The 19,376-nt window shown below is 43.7% G+C and overlaps 1 protein-coding gene across 3 annotated transcripts in view; it reads right to left on the bottom strand.

The window, feature by feature from the left end:
* Positions 1-13,702, bottom strand: part of prkcz (protein kinase C, zeta) — a 55,348-nt gene extending 41,646 nt beyond the window's left edge. For 2 of the 3 annotated variants that reach the window (XM_066644882.1, XM_066644883.1), the window contains exons 1-4: positions 13,559-13,702; positions 9,195-9,316; positions 7,873-7,962; positions 4,685-4,735 (exon numbers count right to left, since the gene is read on the bottom strand). In XM_066644882.1, the coding sequence (XP_066500979.1) occupies positions 4,685-4,735; positions 7,873-7,962; positions 9,195-9,316; positions 13,559-13,629 (334 nt within the window). In that variant the 5' untranslated portion in view covers positions 13,630-13,702. Of the gene's footprint in view, positions 1-3,277; positions 3,395-4,684; positions 4,736-7,872; positions 7,963-9,194; positions 9,317-13,558 lie in introns of those variants that run through there. The other variant, XM_066644884.1, reaches the window with a different exon arrangement.
* Positions 13,703-19,376: the final 5,674 nt, after the last annotated feature.

The raw sequence follows: 19,376 nt of genomic DNA, 5'->3' as shown, positions 1-19,376 counted from the left end.
GTCACCTGGAGGAAACCCACGCAGACACAGGATGAACACACCACACTCCTCACAGACAGTCACCCGGAGGAAACCCACGCAGACACAGGGAGAACACACCACACTCCTCACAGACAGTCACCCGGAGGAAACCCACGCAGACACAGGGAGAACACACCACACTCCTCACAGACAGTCACCCAGAGTGGGAATCAAACCCACAACCTCCAGGTCCCTGGAGCTGTGTGACTGCGACACTAACCTGCCGCGCCACCATGTCGCCCCTTTTAATACAATTTCCAAAAGTTTTATTTTTTCATAAATGAGAGTCAGGAACCTGCATTAAGAAGTTTCATAAGTAAAATGCTTTGACCGGCTACTTCTTTGTCCCAAACACCTCATATTAAAACAAAACTGCTTTGGACCGGCGTCCAGAGTCTATTCTCAGCGGCTGGAGTGACATAAAAGTTATACTGCCACAGGTCGGATATGGATCAGATTTCAATTCCACATACGTTACAAAGATACACAAACGACACATCTATGATTCGGGCCACATTTACCTGCTGTGTGAATGCAATCAAAGTATCAACCTGAATCATGATGTATCTGTGTATGACAATCATTATACAGTATATTGGTGGATTGTCATCATTATTATCTTGTTACAATGTTAGATTGCATTTTCTCATCACATTTTTAGAGTAAACTTAGTTGGGATACACTTAAGAAAAATATAATTATGCATTCTTGTGTCATACATAAAGATAAAGATATATTTGTCTTGTTGTTTGTGTAGAAATAGCTGAGTGTTATTAACCAATAAGCGCATGGTTAAACATTTGGCTGATTTTATTCACTATATTCTTCCTAGAACTGAGCGACATGAATTCATGTTTAAAACATAAATGAATAACTAACTGAGATCTGAGACCATGCCTACTACAACACTGTCATTTGTATAATGAAGACATGTTACTTCATCATAATTTGTAGTTATTACATGTTCACTATGCCCCGTCCACTAGTGGTGCTGTTTCACTGCATACACTCTGTTATTTACAGTAGAGTTCTCTGGTAATGACAGCACTATACAAATACACAGCTCTGAGTTTCTAACTTAATGGACTCCGCTTAACGGTTAAGGTTAAGGTTAGTGTTAGGTTTGGGAAAGTTTTTAAAGCTGCTTTCACTCAGGGTTGCCTGAAATTCTCAGTAAAAAATTTAGAAATTCTGGTTATAGACTTATAGTGAAATATGTTTTCATCGTGAGACCAGGTTGAGAAAGAGATGCTCACAAGTCATTTTCTGCCTCCGAGTCGAGTCGCAAATCTTATGATATCAAATCAAATCTTAATCAAATTTTATGTTATTATTGTTATTATTATCATATTATCATAAGAAGTTGATGATGATGAAGATGATGATAAAGATTGTTCACAAGTCCTAAATCTCGAGTCCAAGTTGAGTCTGAGTCACTGGAAGATGAGTACCTAGCTCTGGTTTGAGAGGCTTAATTCATATTATAATCCATGAGTTATATAAATATATAGAACTAATACATTTCTCTTATAAACAATCTATATGCTACTTTATATCTAGTGTAAATGCAGTACAAAAAATTTAATGTAAACAACTTGTGTACTCAAGCTTTACGACACTTTATTTACGACCCAATTAATAAAGTAGACTCATTCAAAAATGAAAACTGGGTTCCATGAAGTATATAAATGTAAGACTAACAAATGCGGTACAGTGCTACTACACTGATATTTTACGTCATAAAGTATACTTGGGAAATCGTACTGTAGTTTAATTGATAAAATCAACGTATCTTTTTATTGTAATTGAAATGCGAACGGTGTTAGCATTAGCATCATGTGTGTGACTAGCTGAGTCTCTTGCTGATGATGTCAGTGCTCAGATATTGTTAAATTTTTTTTAAAGAAAACACAGAGAACACCCTGAGAACCACAGGGTTCTGCTGGTTCTGATCCAGAGCAGGAATCAACATTGCTAGACTGGACCTTTCTGTTCTGGATGGACGGACAGCCCCCATTCCAACAGAGGAGCAGAGAAACACCGGGTTCTGTGTGGAACCGGGAGAAGAACCGAGCTCTGTTCTTGCCTCAGGAACACAATCCGTCCTTGTTTCAGTAAAAAAAAATAAAAAATTGAATGTTGTGACCTCAGTGTGAAAGAGTCGTTGTGTTTTCACTGGAGAACACAAGACTGAGACCACCTTAACCATTAGATACCTCCTCCTCATTAATATTCTCACAGGCCACCATCCCTCCATTAACATACCTGCATGTAACCACCCTCTCATTAACATAATCACAGACTACCACCTCTATTAGCATACTCATATGCTATCACCCCCTCATTAGCATAATAACATACTATCACCCTCATTAGCATAATCACATACTAACACCCCCCTATATAAATACTCACAGGTAACCACCCCTCATTAGCATACTCACAAGCTGCCACCCCCTCATTAGCACACTCCTTACTTTATTAGCATAAACATAAACAGTTTGGAATATAAACAAAGGGCACAGCACTTGGAGGTGGGATATGGATAAAGTGTCTGCAACAGCGTCTGGCTCCATAACTTTTTTAAGGTGGAACAGAAAAAACAAACTTTAAATATTATCACTTTCGCTAGTTGCTAGCGTCCAGGGGCTAACAGCGGATGCTTCCTTTAAACAGAAACAACAGCTTCAGCATGGACCACCGCATCATGCAGCCGTGGAGATGTTTCCATGGAAACAGAAACAGGGTTGTATCAGTTACCCTGTGCCATCACCCATAACAACATTATTAATGTGTTTATCATTAATAACAGTTAATGAAGGGGGTCCTCCTAACACTCGTTTATCATCACTCCATCACACAGGAAATCTCTCTCTCTCGCTCTCTCTCTCTCTCTCTCTCTCTCTCTCACTATCTCACCATCCACCAGCTAGGATCCAATGTCCACTTAACCAGGTAAGGCACGCACACACACACACACACACACACACAATGTTACAGGAGAAAGAGGTATATGGAGAGGTAAATAGATTGAGACACATTAGAGAGAGAGAGAGAGAGAGAGAGAGAGAGAGAGAGAGAGAGAGATTGCTATAGCAGTATGATGCTATGCTAAATGCTAGCTCAATGTCATTCAATGCTGCATCCCTACCACAAAGACACCAGCATTATATCAGCTAGAGGGATGGAGTGTTGGATGGAGGGATGGAGGGATGGAGTGATGGATGGAGGGATGGATGGATGTTTTTCAGCTCACCAGTAGCTTTCTTCTTTTCTGCTCCTCAGCGTTTTCTCTTGGAGCTTGTCCCAAATCACAGGCTACAGGCGGCACATCCCTCCTCCCTCTCTCTCTTTCTCTGCTGTTTATTTAATTATTTCCCCCTCCCTCCCTCCCTCTGTCTCTCACTGTGTCTCTCTCTCTCTCGATCTATCTCTCTCTCCCCTGCCTCTTTCAGTCCCTCTCCTCCCTCTTTATTAAATTATTTCCCTCCTCCCCATCCTCTCTCTCCCTCTCCCGGACGGACAGATGTTTGCTGTTGGCTCTCTATCACTCCACGTATGGTGATGAAGGACAAAAGGAATAAAATAGCAAATGCTTTCTTCTTTTCTACAAAGATATTTTCTGCTGGAGTACCCTGCGCTCCCCCTCCTTACCTCTCTACCTCTCTGTGCCTTTCTCTCATTCTCCACCCCTCCCTCCTTCTCTCTCTCTTTCTCTCTCACCCCCTCTCTCAGGGTGTTGTGGTGATAGTTAAATCCCGGTGTGGATCCGTGTGTTCTGGAGCAGACTGAGATTCTGAGCAGAGGGGTGGAGGGCTGTGTGTGTGTGTGTGTGGGGGGGGGGGGGGGCTTATCTGTCAATCCATAATGATGTTAACCCTTTAAATACATCTAATCCCTAATCCTATACCCTTAATATTGGGTATAAACATTGGGTATTTGATGATTTAATATCAGATTTAGAACACAAGCTTGTGTCTGGAATCCTCTGTAAACTGCAGTAAAACAACAGAGTGCTGATTTGATTCTCATAAAGTTTAATTTAATGATACAATCTTAAATAAAAGATTTAAGTCTCCAGAGGCATTCACTGCACTGTATCACCTCTTCTCAATCTATCACACACTCCACAACTTTATATTTTTTGTAATTATACTATGGAGAAACTGGATTAGCCCCCAGTGAGGAAAAACAAACCACCACAGACCATAAACTACCACCGCCCCTAAACCACCACAGACCATAAAAACACTGTCCCCTACACCACCACAGACCATAAACTACCACTGCCCCCTAAACCACCACAGACCATAAAAACACTGTCCCCTACACCACCACAGACCATAAACTACCACTGCCCCCTAGACCACCACAGACCATAAACTACCACTGCCCCCTAAACCACCACAGACCATAAACTACCACTGCCCCCTAGACCACCACAGACCATAAACTACCACTGCCCCCTAAACCACCACAGACCATAAACTACCACTGCCCCCTAAACCACCACAGACCATAAACTACCACTGTCCCCTACACCACCACAGACCATAAACTACCACTGCCCCCTAAACCACCACAGACCATAAACTACCACTGACTTTAAAAACACAAGCAACAATTTTAAACTGAAGAAAAGAAAAAAATCATAAAGACTCACTGTCCTCTCCTGGACACAGTGTTCCGGGGCTATCAGGAATACTCGGGAAAACTGAGAGAGAGAGAGAGAGAGAGAGAGAGAGAGAGTAACGGTATAAACGGTAATAATAATATTAACGGAACAAAAAATAATAATAATAGTTATAATATTAATACTTTTTTATATAGTGCTTTTTGAGATACTCAAAGCTGCTTTACAAACACAAAATGTCAGGGAAAACCAAAGTGCACAAAAACATAAAAGACTCTAAAATGCAGTTAAAAAGGAGAAGAAAAATAAAATACAATAAAACACAAGATCGAACAATAAACAATAAACTACCAAAACTAAAAAGCTAAGCTTTAAAAATGAACAGCATTAGCTCATTTATTAAAAGCAGATCTGAAGAGGTGAGTTTTGAGAAGTGATTTAAAAATGACCAGGTCACTTGATGTGTTTGGGAAGAGAATTCCAAAGGGAGGGAGCAGCTACAGAAAAGGCTCTGTCCCCATAAGTAGGAAGCGTGGCATCAGAGGAGCGTAGGTTTCAGGAGTGATAGCGATGGTGTAGCAAGACAGTGAGAGAGGATGGGGCCTGGAATTTTGAATTGAATTCATTGTAAAACAGGAAACCAGTCAAGTTTCTGAAGGACAGGTGTGGTGTGATCAGGAGAACGGGAGCGAATGAGAAGGCATGCAGCTGAATTTTGAACATAGAAGGGGCAGGGAGCTGGTCAAAGTGTTGTTAATTATGTCAATTGAGGTGTTGTCAATAGGTCTAAGAAGACTATAGTGGAAAGAAAGCCTTGTGTCACGCCCTCGTCCTGTCATGTCTGTTTTTCCCGGCCATGTGCTCTCTCTCAGCACATGGCTCTGTTTGTTGTTGCCCTAGTCACGCCTTTGTTCCGCCTCCTCGTCTGTGTCTCATTTGTTACCCTGCCCCCTCGTTATCTGTCCAGGTGTATCTTGTCTGTGTCTGGTATTTAAGTTCCCTTGTGTCTCTCCTGTTTGTCGGACATTTCACCTTTGTGTTGTTACCTTCCTAGTCAAGTCGTTTCGTTTAGTTGCCCAGTCGTGTTGTTTCCTTCCTTCTCTGTGTCAAGTCGTTTTGTTTCCTAGTCGTTTCATTTTGGTTTGTTTTGTTTTGTTATATTAAAGTCATTGTGTTCTAGCAAGTGCGTCCGCCTCCGTCAGTCCACCTCGTGATTCCTGACACCTTGGAGTGAGTGGAGCCAGAACATATGGGGTCTGAACTGTAAGTAATCTTTATATTTATATTAGATGGACCAGGCATCTTTGTTTTGCTGAAGGTACAGTTTTTGTAAAGTCTTTCAAGCTGCCGGGATTCCTTTACCTTTTGGTAAAACAAGGAGCAGAGTGAGTGAATGAGACGAGTTTGGTTTTAATAGGAGCCAACTGCTCTAGGAAGGAAGACAGCGTGTCATTGTAGTATTCAGCAAGGTTAGACGTATTACCAGACAACAGGAGACGTTAGGCAAATATTTTACTGACAAGAGAAGCTGAGAGAGCAGAGGAAGGGATCGACTGAATATTTCTCTAGGTTATTTTGCATTCATCTTTTGAGGTGATAAATGTCAATGTTCATTGTAATTGTCATATGGTCAGAGATATTGAGGTCAAATCTGTAGAGCTGATGTACTGAGACACCAGTAGGGCAGACCAAATCTACTCTATGATCATGAATGTGAGCAGGGAGATCTAAGTTTGCAGCCAGTGTCATCAATGTGACAGTGGCGGGCGCTGGTCTTTCAAGGAGGGGAAGCTCAATTGCGGCCTACATCATAAAATGTGTCGGTTTATTTATACGTAAATTCTACCCTCCGTTCCTTTTTAAGAAAATGATCTGTGACCCTGTCGTACCAACAAGGCGTCTTTTCCAGGGACTTGACTAGTGTCCTCTCAATGGCCAGCAGAGCTAGGCTGCTTAAACGGCCTTGGCCCATGTGAAGTGTGTCCGCCTGTGAGTGCTTTGTGATGGTGGAGGGGCTCAGCAGCACCCGCTGGACAGAGACTGTGATAGAAGTCAGAAAGAGTGATAGAAGTCAGTCTCCAAACACAAGCAGCTACAAAAAACCCACCGGAAATAGAAGCTCGATTTGTCGCTAGTCGTTTTTAACAAAGAAAATGCTCCTAAGAGGATTAAGAAAGTCTGGTTCAACTCAGAACAGAATGAAAATTTAATACTCCCACGGATCTTTACACCAAAGGATCGCTGATTCGCTCATTTCGCTGTCAATCAAAAAGGGATTCAGCCTCAGACAGATCATCCAATCATCATGCAGAAGCTGAGCGTCCGGGCCAGCCCACTGCCCCATAGACCCCCAGAGACGCTGAGTGTCCGATGGGCGGGACAAAACCCAGCATTTATCCAATGACTCGTCTCGTTTCGCTGCACTTCGCTACTTCGCTATTGAACTCTGTGGACGCTCAGCGTCCTCACTGTTTAAAGCACTGTGAAGCTGCGGGAATGATTGAGAGGAAAGCCGCGTCTTTACCAGTGATAAGAAGCTGATTCTGAACATAAATTGAGCGCGTTGTAGTGCATATTTATTCAATGACATGTACACACCACAGTATATATTTGATCACTTATTTTTTGACATTTTAGGGGAAGCTGAGCTTCTCTTGCAGTCTTAGAGCAATCGCCTCTGCAATGTGGATATTAAAATCACCCAGGACTAGAACAGAAGATGAGAGAGCACACAGCTGTGAGAGAAGATCAGTTAAGTCAGAGAGACAAGTGGGATTGGGCTTGGGTGGGTGGTAAACCACAGCAATGACCAGGGGAGTGGGCCCAGAGAGTTTGAAGGCAATGTGATGAAAGGACTAGACAGCAGGAGTGGAAATGTTGGTTGGTTTAATGTCAGATAGACCTATAATGACAGTAAATCTAATATTTGAAGTTAGATAATAACATAGTTTTGGGAGTAGGACCACGCCCAAACTCCTCCCCTCAGCCCTGTATTTACCCTGCAAACTCTAATCATTCATGTGTCGGACAAACTTGCTCCTACCTTCACCCCGTTTCCACCTCTTTTTTTTTTCCTTGCATCCATCCCTCTAACAGCATTGGATTTATATGCATTCTAAAGGCACCCTGAAATCCGCCCCAAAATCATCAGTTCACCTCCCCATTTCAGCCTTTACAGGCATGGTCTGTACTAGCAAACTTTAATATTAATACGGAACCATGGAGGAGGAGTCCTGAGCTCTTGTTTCTGCTGTAAATCCGAAAAGCTTCGTCCAGCTCAATCTGAGATGAAATGGTACATGGGTCACCTGCAAAACAATCAAACAAACAAAAACAAAATAACACATCGTCCTTAAATATCAGCATTAATAGCATTGAAATTAAGTATCTGCTATAAATTTGTCAGCACCTACTATGAATTATTCAGTATCTATTATGAATTGATCAGTATTCAGTGTGATGTATCAGTATTTATTATAAATTATTCATTATCCATTATGGGTGGCACGGTGGCGCAGCAGGTAGGTGTCGCAGTCACACAGCTCCAGGGGCCTGGAGGTTGTGGGTTCGATACCCGTTCCGGGTGACTGTCTGTGAGGAGTGTGGTGTGTTCTCCCTGTGTCCGCGTGGGTTTCCTCCGGGTGACTGTCTGTGAGGAGTGTGGTGTGTTCTCTCCGTGTCCGCGTGGGTTTCCTCCGGGTGACTGTCTGTGAGGAGTGTGGTGTGTTCTCCCCGTGTCCGCGTGGGTTTCCTCCGGGTGACTGTCTGTGAGGAGTGTGGTGTGTTCTCTCTGTGTCTGCGTGGGTTTCCTCCGGGTGACTGTCTGTGAGGAGTGTGGTGTGTTCTCCCCATGTCTGCGTGGGTTTCCTCCGGGTGACTGTCTGTGAGGAGTGTGGTGTGTTCTCCCCGTGTCCGTGTGGGTTTCCTCCGGGTGACTGTCTGTGAGGAGTGTGGTGTGTTCTCCCCGTGTCCGCGTGGGTTTCCTCCGGGTGCTCTGGTTTCCTCCCACAGTCCAAAAACACAAGTTGGTAGGTGGATTGGCGACTCAAGTGTCCATAGGTGTGAGTGAATGTGTGTGTGTGTGTGTTGCCCTGTGAAGGACTGGCGCCCCCTCCAGGGTGTATTCCTGCCTTGTGCCCAATGATTCTAGGTAGGCTCTGGACCCACCGTGACCCTGAACTGGATAAGCGGTTACAGATAATGAATGAATGAATTATCCACTATATTCTGTCCAGTATCCAGAATGACACATGAAGTATCAGTGTGGATTATTCCGTTGCAGTGTGAATAAAGTAGAAGTGATTAAATCATAGACGTAATCAGACGTCAAGAGCCACAAAGAACACTTACAGGATGTCATTATTACCAGATGCTGTGGAAATGATGAATACTTTGCAATTGTATTATTGTGTACATGCTGTAGGTGTCTATATATAACACCAGTATCCAGTGTGAATTGTTCAATATCCAGTATGTATTTAAAAATTAATTAATATTAATTAACTGCTTTTGTGGTGGAACCATAGAGAATTATGGGTACCTTCATCATCAATCCATTTGAGTGTGATCGGTTGCTCGCAGTGGACCCCACACATCTCCCTCACCTCCGCGCACAACTCTGAGAACAATAGACCAGCATCAAGCTCGGAGACAAGCAGATCCCTGTAACACACAAAAACAATTCAGTGGACAGTGGAGGTGAATGGAAGCAGACGTCCTCCTCTAAAAGCCCCTCACAGAAAGTGAGGATAGTGGACAGTGGACGTGAATGGAAGCAGACGTCCTCCTCTAAAAGTCCCTCACAGAAAATGAGGACAGTAGACGTGGGGGACAGTGGACAGTGGAGGTGAATGGAAGCAAACGTCCTCCTCTAAAAGCCCCTCACAGAAAGTGGGGACAGTAGATGGTGGGGGACAGTGGACAGTGGAGGTGAATGGAAGCAGACGTCCTCCTCTAAAAGCCCCTCACAGAAAGTGAGGACAGTAGACAGTGGGGGACACAGGGCTGGTGTCAGACCGTAGTTGGGAGAAGGGGGTGGTGTTTAAACCCAGTCCTGGTGGAGAGGGACATGCAGGACACTGTGGGGGACACAGACAGATTGAGTTGAGATGTCTACGGTTGTCCAGTAGAGACTCTGTAGACGGTGGAGGCTCTGCTGGAGGTGGAGAGGGAATAAAATGATGTGTGTGGGTGGGAGATGTGGAGACGTCTGGTTCCATTCACCAACGGTGGAGAGATATCTGAGTCTCTACCATTCACCACTGTCCCCAGAACACTGTCCAGCACTGTGTCCACTGTCTACAGCAGAACCCTGTCCACCGCTGTGTTTATTTCACACGGGATTGTGGGAGGTTTATCACTGACATCTATGAGGGGTTGTCGCTTCCAGACTTGCTGCTGCCCTATTTGGACTGTGCATGTGCCTGACATCATGCTTGTGTAGAATTTGCATATAGCTCTGATATTTTATTAATTTCTTCTTTGAGGATAATTGTAAATAGTCACAACACTTGTTTGAACGTGTCCCAAATCGTTATTCGTCATGTTTTATTTAAACAGAACACTATCTCAACACATCTACAGAGTTCTTCAGCTGTAAATGAACACTCTCTGTCAGTTGTTTAAAAGTATAAAGGACAATGAAATAATCTTAGTTGTGTTTGCGACACACACACACACACTCAGTAATGTATTAAAGCAGTGTTATCAGTCCAGCGCCGAGCCCAGAGAAAAGAGAGGGTGGAGCTCAGCGGAGTCTGAGTTAATCATCAACCACAGCGCCACCAGGAGACTGACCCCAACACTGCACCACACCAGCTTTATCAACACTGCTGTTACACACAGCACCTTGTTACACCCACTTTCTCTGTGTGTGTGTGTGTGTGTGTCCATGTTTCTCTGTGTCTGTCTCCTCTCTCTCTCTCTGTGTGTGTGTGTGTGTGTGTGTGTCCATGTTTCTCTGTGTCTGTCTCCTCTCTCTCTCTCTCTGTGTGTGTGTGTGTCCATGTTTCTCTGTGTCTGTCTCCTCTCTCTCTCTCTCTCTCTGTGTGTGTGTCCATGTTTCTCTGTGTCTGTCTCCTCTCTCTCTCTCTCTCTCTGTGTGTGTGTCCATGTTTCTCTGTGTCTGTCTCCTCTCTCTCTCTCCCTCTTTATGTGTCTGTCTCTCACTTTCCCTCGGATACAGTGCGTATTATGGGGGATCAGTGCTGGTTGCTAGGTAACTGAGGGGCTTACTTAGAATCAGTGCCGGAAATATATATAGGGCGAGGAATCACCATCAGTGGCTAAACACACACACACACACACACTGCAGCAGGACAGTTTATGTTTTTTTACAGTCACTGATCGAGCAGCAGCCTTCACTTCAGTTTTAAAGGTGTCTCTCCATTGAGAGGGTGGAGTCTAACAAACAGAAATACCTCCTAGGGGCGGAGCCAAGATGGCCACAGATTTGGACAGATTTTCTGTTTAGAGCAAATGATGTTTATTTATTTATTCTCTATTTAAGTCGTCACCAACCAGTCGATTAAGATGAACACGATGATCTCCAAGACCAGACGAATCGATCGCGATGAATCATGTCTGTTTCAGTATCGCGTTTAAGTTATAGCTGCATCATTCTGTACCTGCGGCGAGTTAATCAGGGACATACAACTGACTCGCACGTTCATGTCCCTGTCCAACAGTCCTGCTCTCTGTCTCACCTGTTTCTGCTCTGTCTCTCCCCTGTCTCTGCTCTGTCTCTCCCCTGTCTCTGCTCTGTCTCTCCCCTGTCTCTGCTCTGTCTCTCCCCTGTCTCTACACTTTCTCTCCCCTGTCTCTGCACTGTCTCTCCCCTGTCTCTGCACTGTCTCTCCCCTGTCTCTGCACTGTCTCTCCCCTGTCTCTGCACTGTCTCTGCTCTGTCTCTCCCCGTCTCTGCTCTGTCTCTCCCTTGTCTCTGCTCTGTCTCTCCCCTGTCTATGCTCTGTCTCTCCCTGTCTCCCCCATCTCTGCTCTGTCTTTGCCCTGTCTCTACTCTGTCTCTCCCCTGTCACTGCTCTGTCTCTGCCCTGTCACTGGTCTGTCTCTGCCCTGTCACTGGTCTGTCTCTGCCCTGTCACTGTTCTGTCTCTCCCCTGTCTCTGGTTTGTCTCTCCCCTGTTTCTGCTCTGCTTCTCCCCTGTCTCTGCTCTGTCTCTCCCCTGTCTCTGCTCTGTCTCTCCCCTGTCTCTGCTCTGTCTCTCTCGTCTCTGCTCTGTATCTTCCCATCTTTGCACTGTCTCTCCTCTGTCTCTGCTCTGTATCTCCCAGTCTCTGCACTGTCTCTCCCCGGTCTCTGCTCTGTTTCTCCCCTGTCTCTATTCTGTCTCTCCCCTGTCTCTGCGCTGTCTCTCCCCTGTCCCTCGCCTGTCTCTGCTCTGTCCCTCCCCTGTCTCTGCTCTGACCCTCCCCTGTCTCTGCCCTGTCTCTCCCATGTCTCTCCCTTGCCTCTGCTCTGTCTCTCCCCAGTCTCTGCCCTGTCTCTTCACTGTCTTCCGTTTGTTTGGGTTTCTAAAGGTGATGTTATACTTGGAATGGTTGGTCACCACTGCTGTAATCACTCGAGAGTTTGTGATGCATTAGTGATCAGAGAGCTGACCCAGGGTTATCCATGTCCCTCAGGAGCAGCACTGAAGGAGAGGGCAAGAATCTCACAGAGGATTCGATCCCCACAGGCCGCCACATTCGGAAACATTTTAAAACATTTTACAATATTCTGAAATAGTCAAAACCATTAAGAAACTGTGTGTTAATGAAAAGCACATTTCAGGAAAAAGTTGAAAAGTGGCCAGAGATTTTGAGTTGCACCTGAGACTGAGTCATGAATGAAACACTGCAGTTTCTATGGCTTTTAGCGGCAGCAGATCAGCGCTTCACTGCTTCCACCACTTTATCATCACTCTTCACTGCTTCGCTATTGGTACTTTAATAATACCACCTTAAAAAAACGACACCGTCCAAATTAATTACACCTTAAATTCTGTGTACGGCTGCGGCGAAGGATGCAGGATTATTCTCTGATCTTTAAATATTCCTTTAATATTTGTTTTGTTGATATTTGTACAGTTTGTATATTTTTGTTTATTTTAGGTTTGTTATTTCCTTTGTTTATTTTAAGGTGTGTTTTGGCTCATTAGCATCACTGCAGATGGAGGGAGTGTGTGGAACTGAGCTGAGTTCTCCCTGTGTTGAGCCCTGCTTCCTCTCAGAACAGGATCTGATACAGACTCGATTCCATGGAGGTTTATAAATAAAACTAATTATTATTATTATTTAAAGCTTGGGAGGAACACTGTGAGAGTTAAATTATGTGAAATCATAAGTCAATCCTCTAAATTAGTGGAATATTTTGGTGCTGGCAACCCTGACTGTCCTTCATTTCTTAGGCTTCAGGCCTCAACTGAGCCTCAGAACTCTGACACTAACCCTTCACTTCACAGAAGAGTCAGAAACAAGACAAGGACGGTCTCTATTATAGTCAACAAATATTAAATATTTAGAAATGAGAGCTCTGCCTCTAGTAATAATAATAAGAAGAAGAAGAAGAAGAAGAAATAAAGGGAGAGGTTTATATTAAGTTTCTTGTTGTTTGCAACAGAAATGTTGGCAGAAGTTAAACATTCATGGTGGATTCCTATTGGAATTAACAAATCCACCTTAAATAGTTAACTTTCTGGCGCCTGTGGATGCAATTTAAAGTGGAATATAAATTCCAGTGAGATGTAGCTTCCGTGTGTAAATAAAGTTCAAATATAAAATCCTGTCAATAACAAACAATTCCACAGATTCCACGGGAAGAAGGCTTTTTAAGGTGGACCGGAAAGGTCGAAAATGAAACTATGAACCTAAGTCCAGAAGTGGACGGTACAGCACTGAACTCACCGCCCGTAATGAGCTTTAATTTTCACATTCTCCGCGCGCAGTTCCGTTACTGATCCGTTTGTGATCGGCATGATCCCCGCGAGGCTCTCTGTGTAGTGTCCGAAGTTACTCCGATTCCGTCTACAGCTCTCACCGTGCCCCGCGGACTCGCGCGCGCACACACACACACACACACACACCTGTTGTATAATGTACTGCGCGCGCTCGCGCTTTACCTCGGATAGTAATGTTTGCTTCCCAGTGAAGCCGTTGATTCAACGTTGGAATAACGTAATGACTGCAGTCTAATCAACGTTTTTCGGAGGTTGACAACAATCAGATGTATTTTGGACGTCCACTGACGTTATTCATTGGTCACCATTAAGATGGGTTGTGGGCGTCCATTGACGTTTAAAATATGTCCTTGACCCCAGCGAGCCTCCACCCCCACATTTATAAACATAAGAAAGTCAACTGACACACTGTAAATGTGCATTTAATAAAAGAGAACCGATAAGACCTCAGTCTAAACTCAGTTTAGTGACGTGAAATCATCGTGGACTCTACTGTATAGCACAGGAAAACAGGACCTGCTCACACCCCACCCTCTCTCTCACAGTGACCACACATTGTCTCCTCTCTGTCTCCTCCTCTCTCACAGTGACACACACTCTCTCCTCTCTGTCTCCTCCTCTCTCACAGTGACCACACACTCTCCTCTCTGTCTCCTCCTCTCTCACAGTGATCACACACTCTCTCCTCTCTGTCTCCTCCTCTCTCACAGTGACCACACACTCTCTCCTCTCTGTCTCCTCCTCTCTCACAGTGACCACACACTCTCTCCTCTCTGTCTCCTCCTCTCTCACAGTGACACACACTCTCTCCTCTCTGTCTCCTCCTCTCTCACAGTGACCACACACTCTCTCCTCTCTGTCTCCTCCTCTCTCACAGTGACCACACACTCTCCTCTCTGTCTCCTCCTCTCTCACAGTAACACACACTCTCTCCTCTCTGTCTCCTCCTCTCTCACAGTGACACACACTCTCTCCTCTCTGTCTCCTCCTCTCTCACAGTGACACACACTCTCTCTTCTCTGTCTCCTCCTCTCTCACAGTGACACACACTCTCTCCTCTCTGTCTCCTCCTCTCTCACAGTGACACACACTCTCTCCTCTCTGTCTCCTCCTCTCTCACAGTGACCACACACTCTCTCCTCTCTCTCCTCCTCTCTCACAGTGACACACACTCTCTCCTCTCTGTCTCCTCCTCTCTCACAGTGACCACACACTCTCTCCTCTCTGTCTCCTCCTCTCTCACAGTGACCACACACTCTCTCCTCTCTGTCTCCTCCTCTCTCACAGTGACCACACACTCTCTCCTCTCTGTCTCCTCCTCTCTCACAGTGACACACACTCTCTCCTCTCTGTCTCCTCCTCTCTCACAGTGACACACACTCTCTCCTCTCTGTCTCCTCCTCTCTCACAGTGACACACACTCTCTCCTCTCTGTCTCCTCCTCTCTCACAGTGACCACACACTCTCTCCTCTCTGTCTCCTCCTCTCTCACAGTGACACACACTCTCTCCTCTCTGTCTCCTCCTCTCTCACAGTGACACACACTCTCTCCTCTCTGTCTCCTCCTCTCTCACAGTGACACACACTCTCTCCTCTCTGTCTCCTCCTCTCTCACAGTGACCACACACTCTCTCCTCTCTGTCTCCTCCTCTCTCACAGTGACCACACACTCTCTCCTCTCTGTCTCCTCCTCTCTCACAGTGACCACACACTCTCTCCTCTCTGTCTCCTCCTCTCTCACAGTGACCACACACTCTCTCCTCTCTGTCTCCTCCTCTCTCACTGTGACACACACTCTCTCCTCTCTCACTGTGACACACACTCTCTCCTCTCTGTCTCCTCTTCTCTCACAGTGACCACACACTCTCTCCTCTCTGTCTCCTCCTCTCTCACAGTGACCACACACTCTCCTCTCTGTCTCCTCCTCTCTCACAGTGATCACACACTCTCTCCTCTCTGTCTCCTCCTCTCTCACAGTGACCACACACTCTCTCCTCTCTGTCTCCTCCTCTCTCACTGTGACACACACTCTCTCCTCTCTGTCTCCTCCTCTCTCACAGTGAACACACACTCTAACGGTTTTATGAACTCATTCATGATTTTATAAGCTCTTCTTTAGTTAAGTGTAAAAGTACATAAGTGTGTCGTGTAAAAGCAATGCATTTATAAAGCCTTATGAAAACAATACTTAAAGGGAGTGAATTACAAAAGAAATGGCATTTAAATATAAGAATGAAGTATGCCTTTGCATATCATTTTAAAAATTAACAAATCTGGCTGTTGAATAAAATGTGGTGAGAATAAAGTGACACACATTTTAAAGGTTTTATGGCTCATGGCAATTTTAAAAATTCTGTTGAAATTCTACAGTAAAATGTTTCTGTGACACATGGTGGCGCTGTGTGAAGAGCTAAGGTGAGTTGAGATGGTGGTAATTAACTGAAATGGCTGAGACTATGGAGGCTTTATTTGTGACAATATTATAATTTATTTGAAATAAAAGCTTAAATAATTCTATGTCACTTATTTAATTGTGATTTAATTGTCCAATTTAAATCATTTTAATTGTATTGTTTAAACCATTTCATTATTTAACTATTTATATCTGTCAACATCACCCATCATCCCTCAGTGGGTGGCCCAGTAAACAAGGAACATCCCTGGACGTTCAAAATAGGTCTAAAAGTAGTCTGTCCGTCAAGGACATATTTTAAACGTCAACGGACGTCCAAAATCCATCTTAAAAATGGTGACCAATTGATAACGTCAGTGGACGTCCAAAATGCGTTTCAAACAAGTAATTTATTTCGGGACCAATTAATAACATCAATGGATGTCCAAAATACGTCTAATAGTCGTCTTTTCAATGTCTGTGTTTGGACGTCTTTTCAACTTTCATTTTCAACCTTAATAATACGTCGATTAGACGGCAGTCATTACGTTATTTCAATGTTGAATCAACGGCAAAATGTTTACTGGGGGGGGGCTCCAGTCAGATTGTTTGGCTACATTGTGCAGTAAGACCAGACAGATTGATCAGGTACGTTAGATTCATATTTCCGTCTACTAATGAGAGTTTTAAGAGGGCAAAATGCTGAAAATAAGACTTCAGGGCAGCTTTGCCCTGAACACTTGAGGGAGGATGATGAGGCATTAACAAACACACCTGCTGCTCCATTATCTTCCACTTCATCAGTTTTAAAAACAATCATGGACGTGCTTTTAGCTGGTTGTGGTTGGTGGAGTTCTGATTGACACTGGACCTGGCAACCCGTCAGTCCCTCGCCTCAGTAGCTGGAGGAAGCAGCGGTGGATAGTAAACATGGACATAACGTTTTTGAAGAGGAGTGAACAGCAGAGAGGTGTTTGAGGAGAGTCCACAGTGAGTGGGGGAATGTAATAAACAAACGTTAGCTGCGGTTAGCTCGCTGGCTAAGGTCACAACCTTTGAGATAGCGCTCTGGTTCATTTGAATGATAATAAAGTTTTACTGAGCACTAAACCGTTAGATGTACAACTGGGGCGTGTTAGATTTGTGTCAGACTTTGACAAAGCGACCTAAAGATTTATTCTGACCCGTTTAAAAGGAGAAATGCCTGACTTTGTGCCTCTTTAGATAGAACTAAGAAACAGTGAATAACATTTCACAGATATAATGTAATATATTTGGGAATAATTTAAATATGGCAAAGTTCCTGCACTAACTGATACAAATCTAATCATTTTATTAATGTTATGTAAAATTTGATTGGAAAAGAAATAACTAAAATGTAAATAACCATTGTTTTTTATATTATTAACTTTATTCTAATTGTAGTAATATCCCAGTAAACAAGGAACGTCCCTGGACGTTCAAAATAGGTCTAAAAGTAGTCTGTCCGTCAAGGACATATTTTAAACGTCAACGGACGTCCAAAGTCCATCTTAAAAATGGTGACCAATCGATAACGTCAGTGGACGTCCAACATGCGTTTCAAACAAGTCATTTATTTTGGGACCAATTAATAACGTCAATGGACGTTCAAAATACGTCTAATAGTCGTCTTTTCAATGTCTGTGTTTGGACGTCTTTTCAACTTTCATTTTCAACCTTAATAATACGTCGATTAGACGGCAGTCATTACGTTATTTCAACGTTGAATCAACGGCAAAATGTTTACTGGGATGTCTCTGCACAGCCCAGTTTGTACGGAATATATTAACTGTAGTTAAAAGCAGAATTGCGAAACAAGCCGTGAATGTGCTTCTAAAAGTGATGTTTGCCATGTGTCTGCATTTTGCTGTTCTACAATTACAATGTTTTAGCTCCTTTTTCCTTTGTTCTCAGTGACACTGATGCAGTGGTGGTGTCTCCTTTTAGGGTCAGAAATGAAAATTAATCAGCAACTGTAACATTTTGCACAGAGAATGTACTGATTTGTTCAGGAACTCTGTTGTTTGTGGCTTAAAAAAGCATTAATGACCAGAGAAAAAGTTCATATCACTGCTGTAAATAATGGGTAAATAAATCTTCAGAGGTGAGCATGGTTCTGGACATTTGGTCTAAGCCCTGGATGTTTAAAACCTTTGGCTTCGCCCCTGCACTGAACACATATGTTGATGAGGAGATTATAAACATAATAAGACTTGGTTTACACTGTTTTTAAAAACTCGTGTTTATGAAGTCACTTTGTTTCTGATTCATTAATAAAGTCTAAAAGCAGTTCCCTTTGAGTCAGACATATAAACCCTGCATTAATAAAGAGCTTATATTAATACAGGATTCGGAGGAAGTGTTATCTGAAGAGTAAAACCAGACACACACAGGACAGACATAAAAATGAACCCCTGCAGTTAATACAAAGGTATTGAGCTTATTTAGAAATGATTTTATAATTAAATTAAATTGTCAATTTGTTTTCTTTGTGTGTGTGTGCTATACTGGCCTCTAGTGGTGAGATTGGGGAAGTGGTGTAACACTACCCTCTAGTGGTGAGATGTGGGAAGTACAGTAAGTGGGGACCTCTATGCTATTCTCTGTAGAACATCAAACTAACACTGACTTTAAGCTTCACAAATGAAGTGTAGAAGGACAGCGCTGTCTCGTCTCCTGCAGAGGGCCGTGTGATTGGTGAGAGATAAAGGATTATCACAGGGTGATAATCAATGAGCAGCAAATTGACAAAAACAGTAAAATGTGAGTTTTCATAAAATGTTCTGTTTTTACATGGAACTGAATCTTTAGCGTTAAACTGGAGTCATAACAGTTAGTGTCTTTGTCACAGCTCCAGGGACCTAAAGGTTGTGGGTTCGAGCCCCACTCCAGGTCCGAAGGTGTGAATGTGTGAGTGTGTGTCGCCCTGTGAAGGACTGGTGCCCCCTCCAGGGTATGTTCCCACCTTGTGCTCAGCGATTCCGGGTAGGCTCCGGACCCACCTCCGCTTTGAACTGGATAAGGGTCACAGACAATGAATGAAAGACAGTACGTATATCCAGTAAATACAGTATATTACAGATATACATCTGTAGAACACTTGCCATGGTGCTGGACTGTAACTGTAGATGCGGTGTGATGTAGTTTGTAATAAACAGGTGGAGAGTGTGTATAACTGAAGGAACTGAATTTTAAAGCCCTTTATAAACAGCCACACAGCAATTAAAATCACCTCCAGCAACAACCCAGTAACAGCAAACAGACCTTAGCTTCTGAAATGTTCATGAAGTTAATCATCTCAGAAAACGTATCATTGTTGGATTGTTGCCATTAATACAAAATATATTTACTA

This window comes from Hoplias malabaricus, chromosome 14, assembly GCF_029633855.1.
Source record: "Hoplias malabaricus isolate fHopMal1 chromosome 14, fHopMal1.hap1, whole genome shotgun sequence".
In the NCBI taxonomy this organism is placed as follows: Eukaryota; Metazoa; Chordata; class Actinopteri; order Characiformes; family Erythrinidae; genus Hoplias; species Hoplias malabaricus.
Note: the sequence above shows the minus strand (reverse complement) of the source record. Positions and strands in the feature narration are given on the sequence as shown.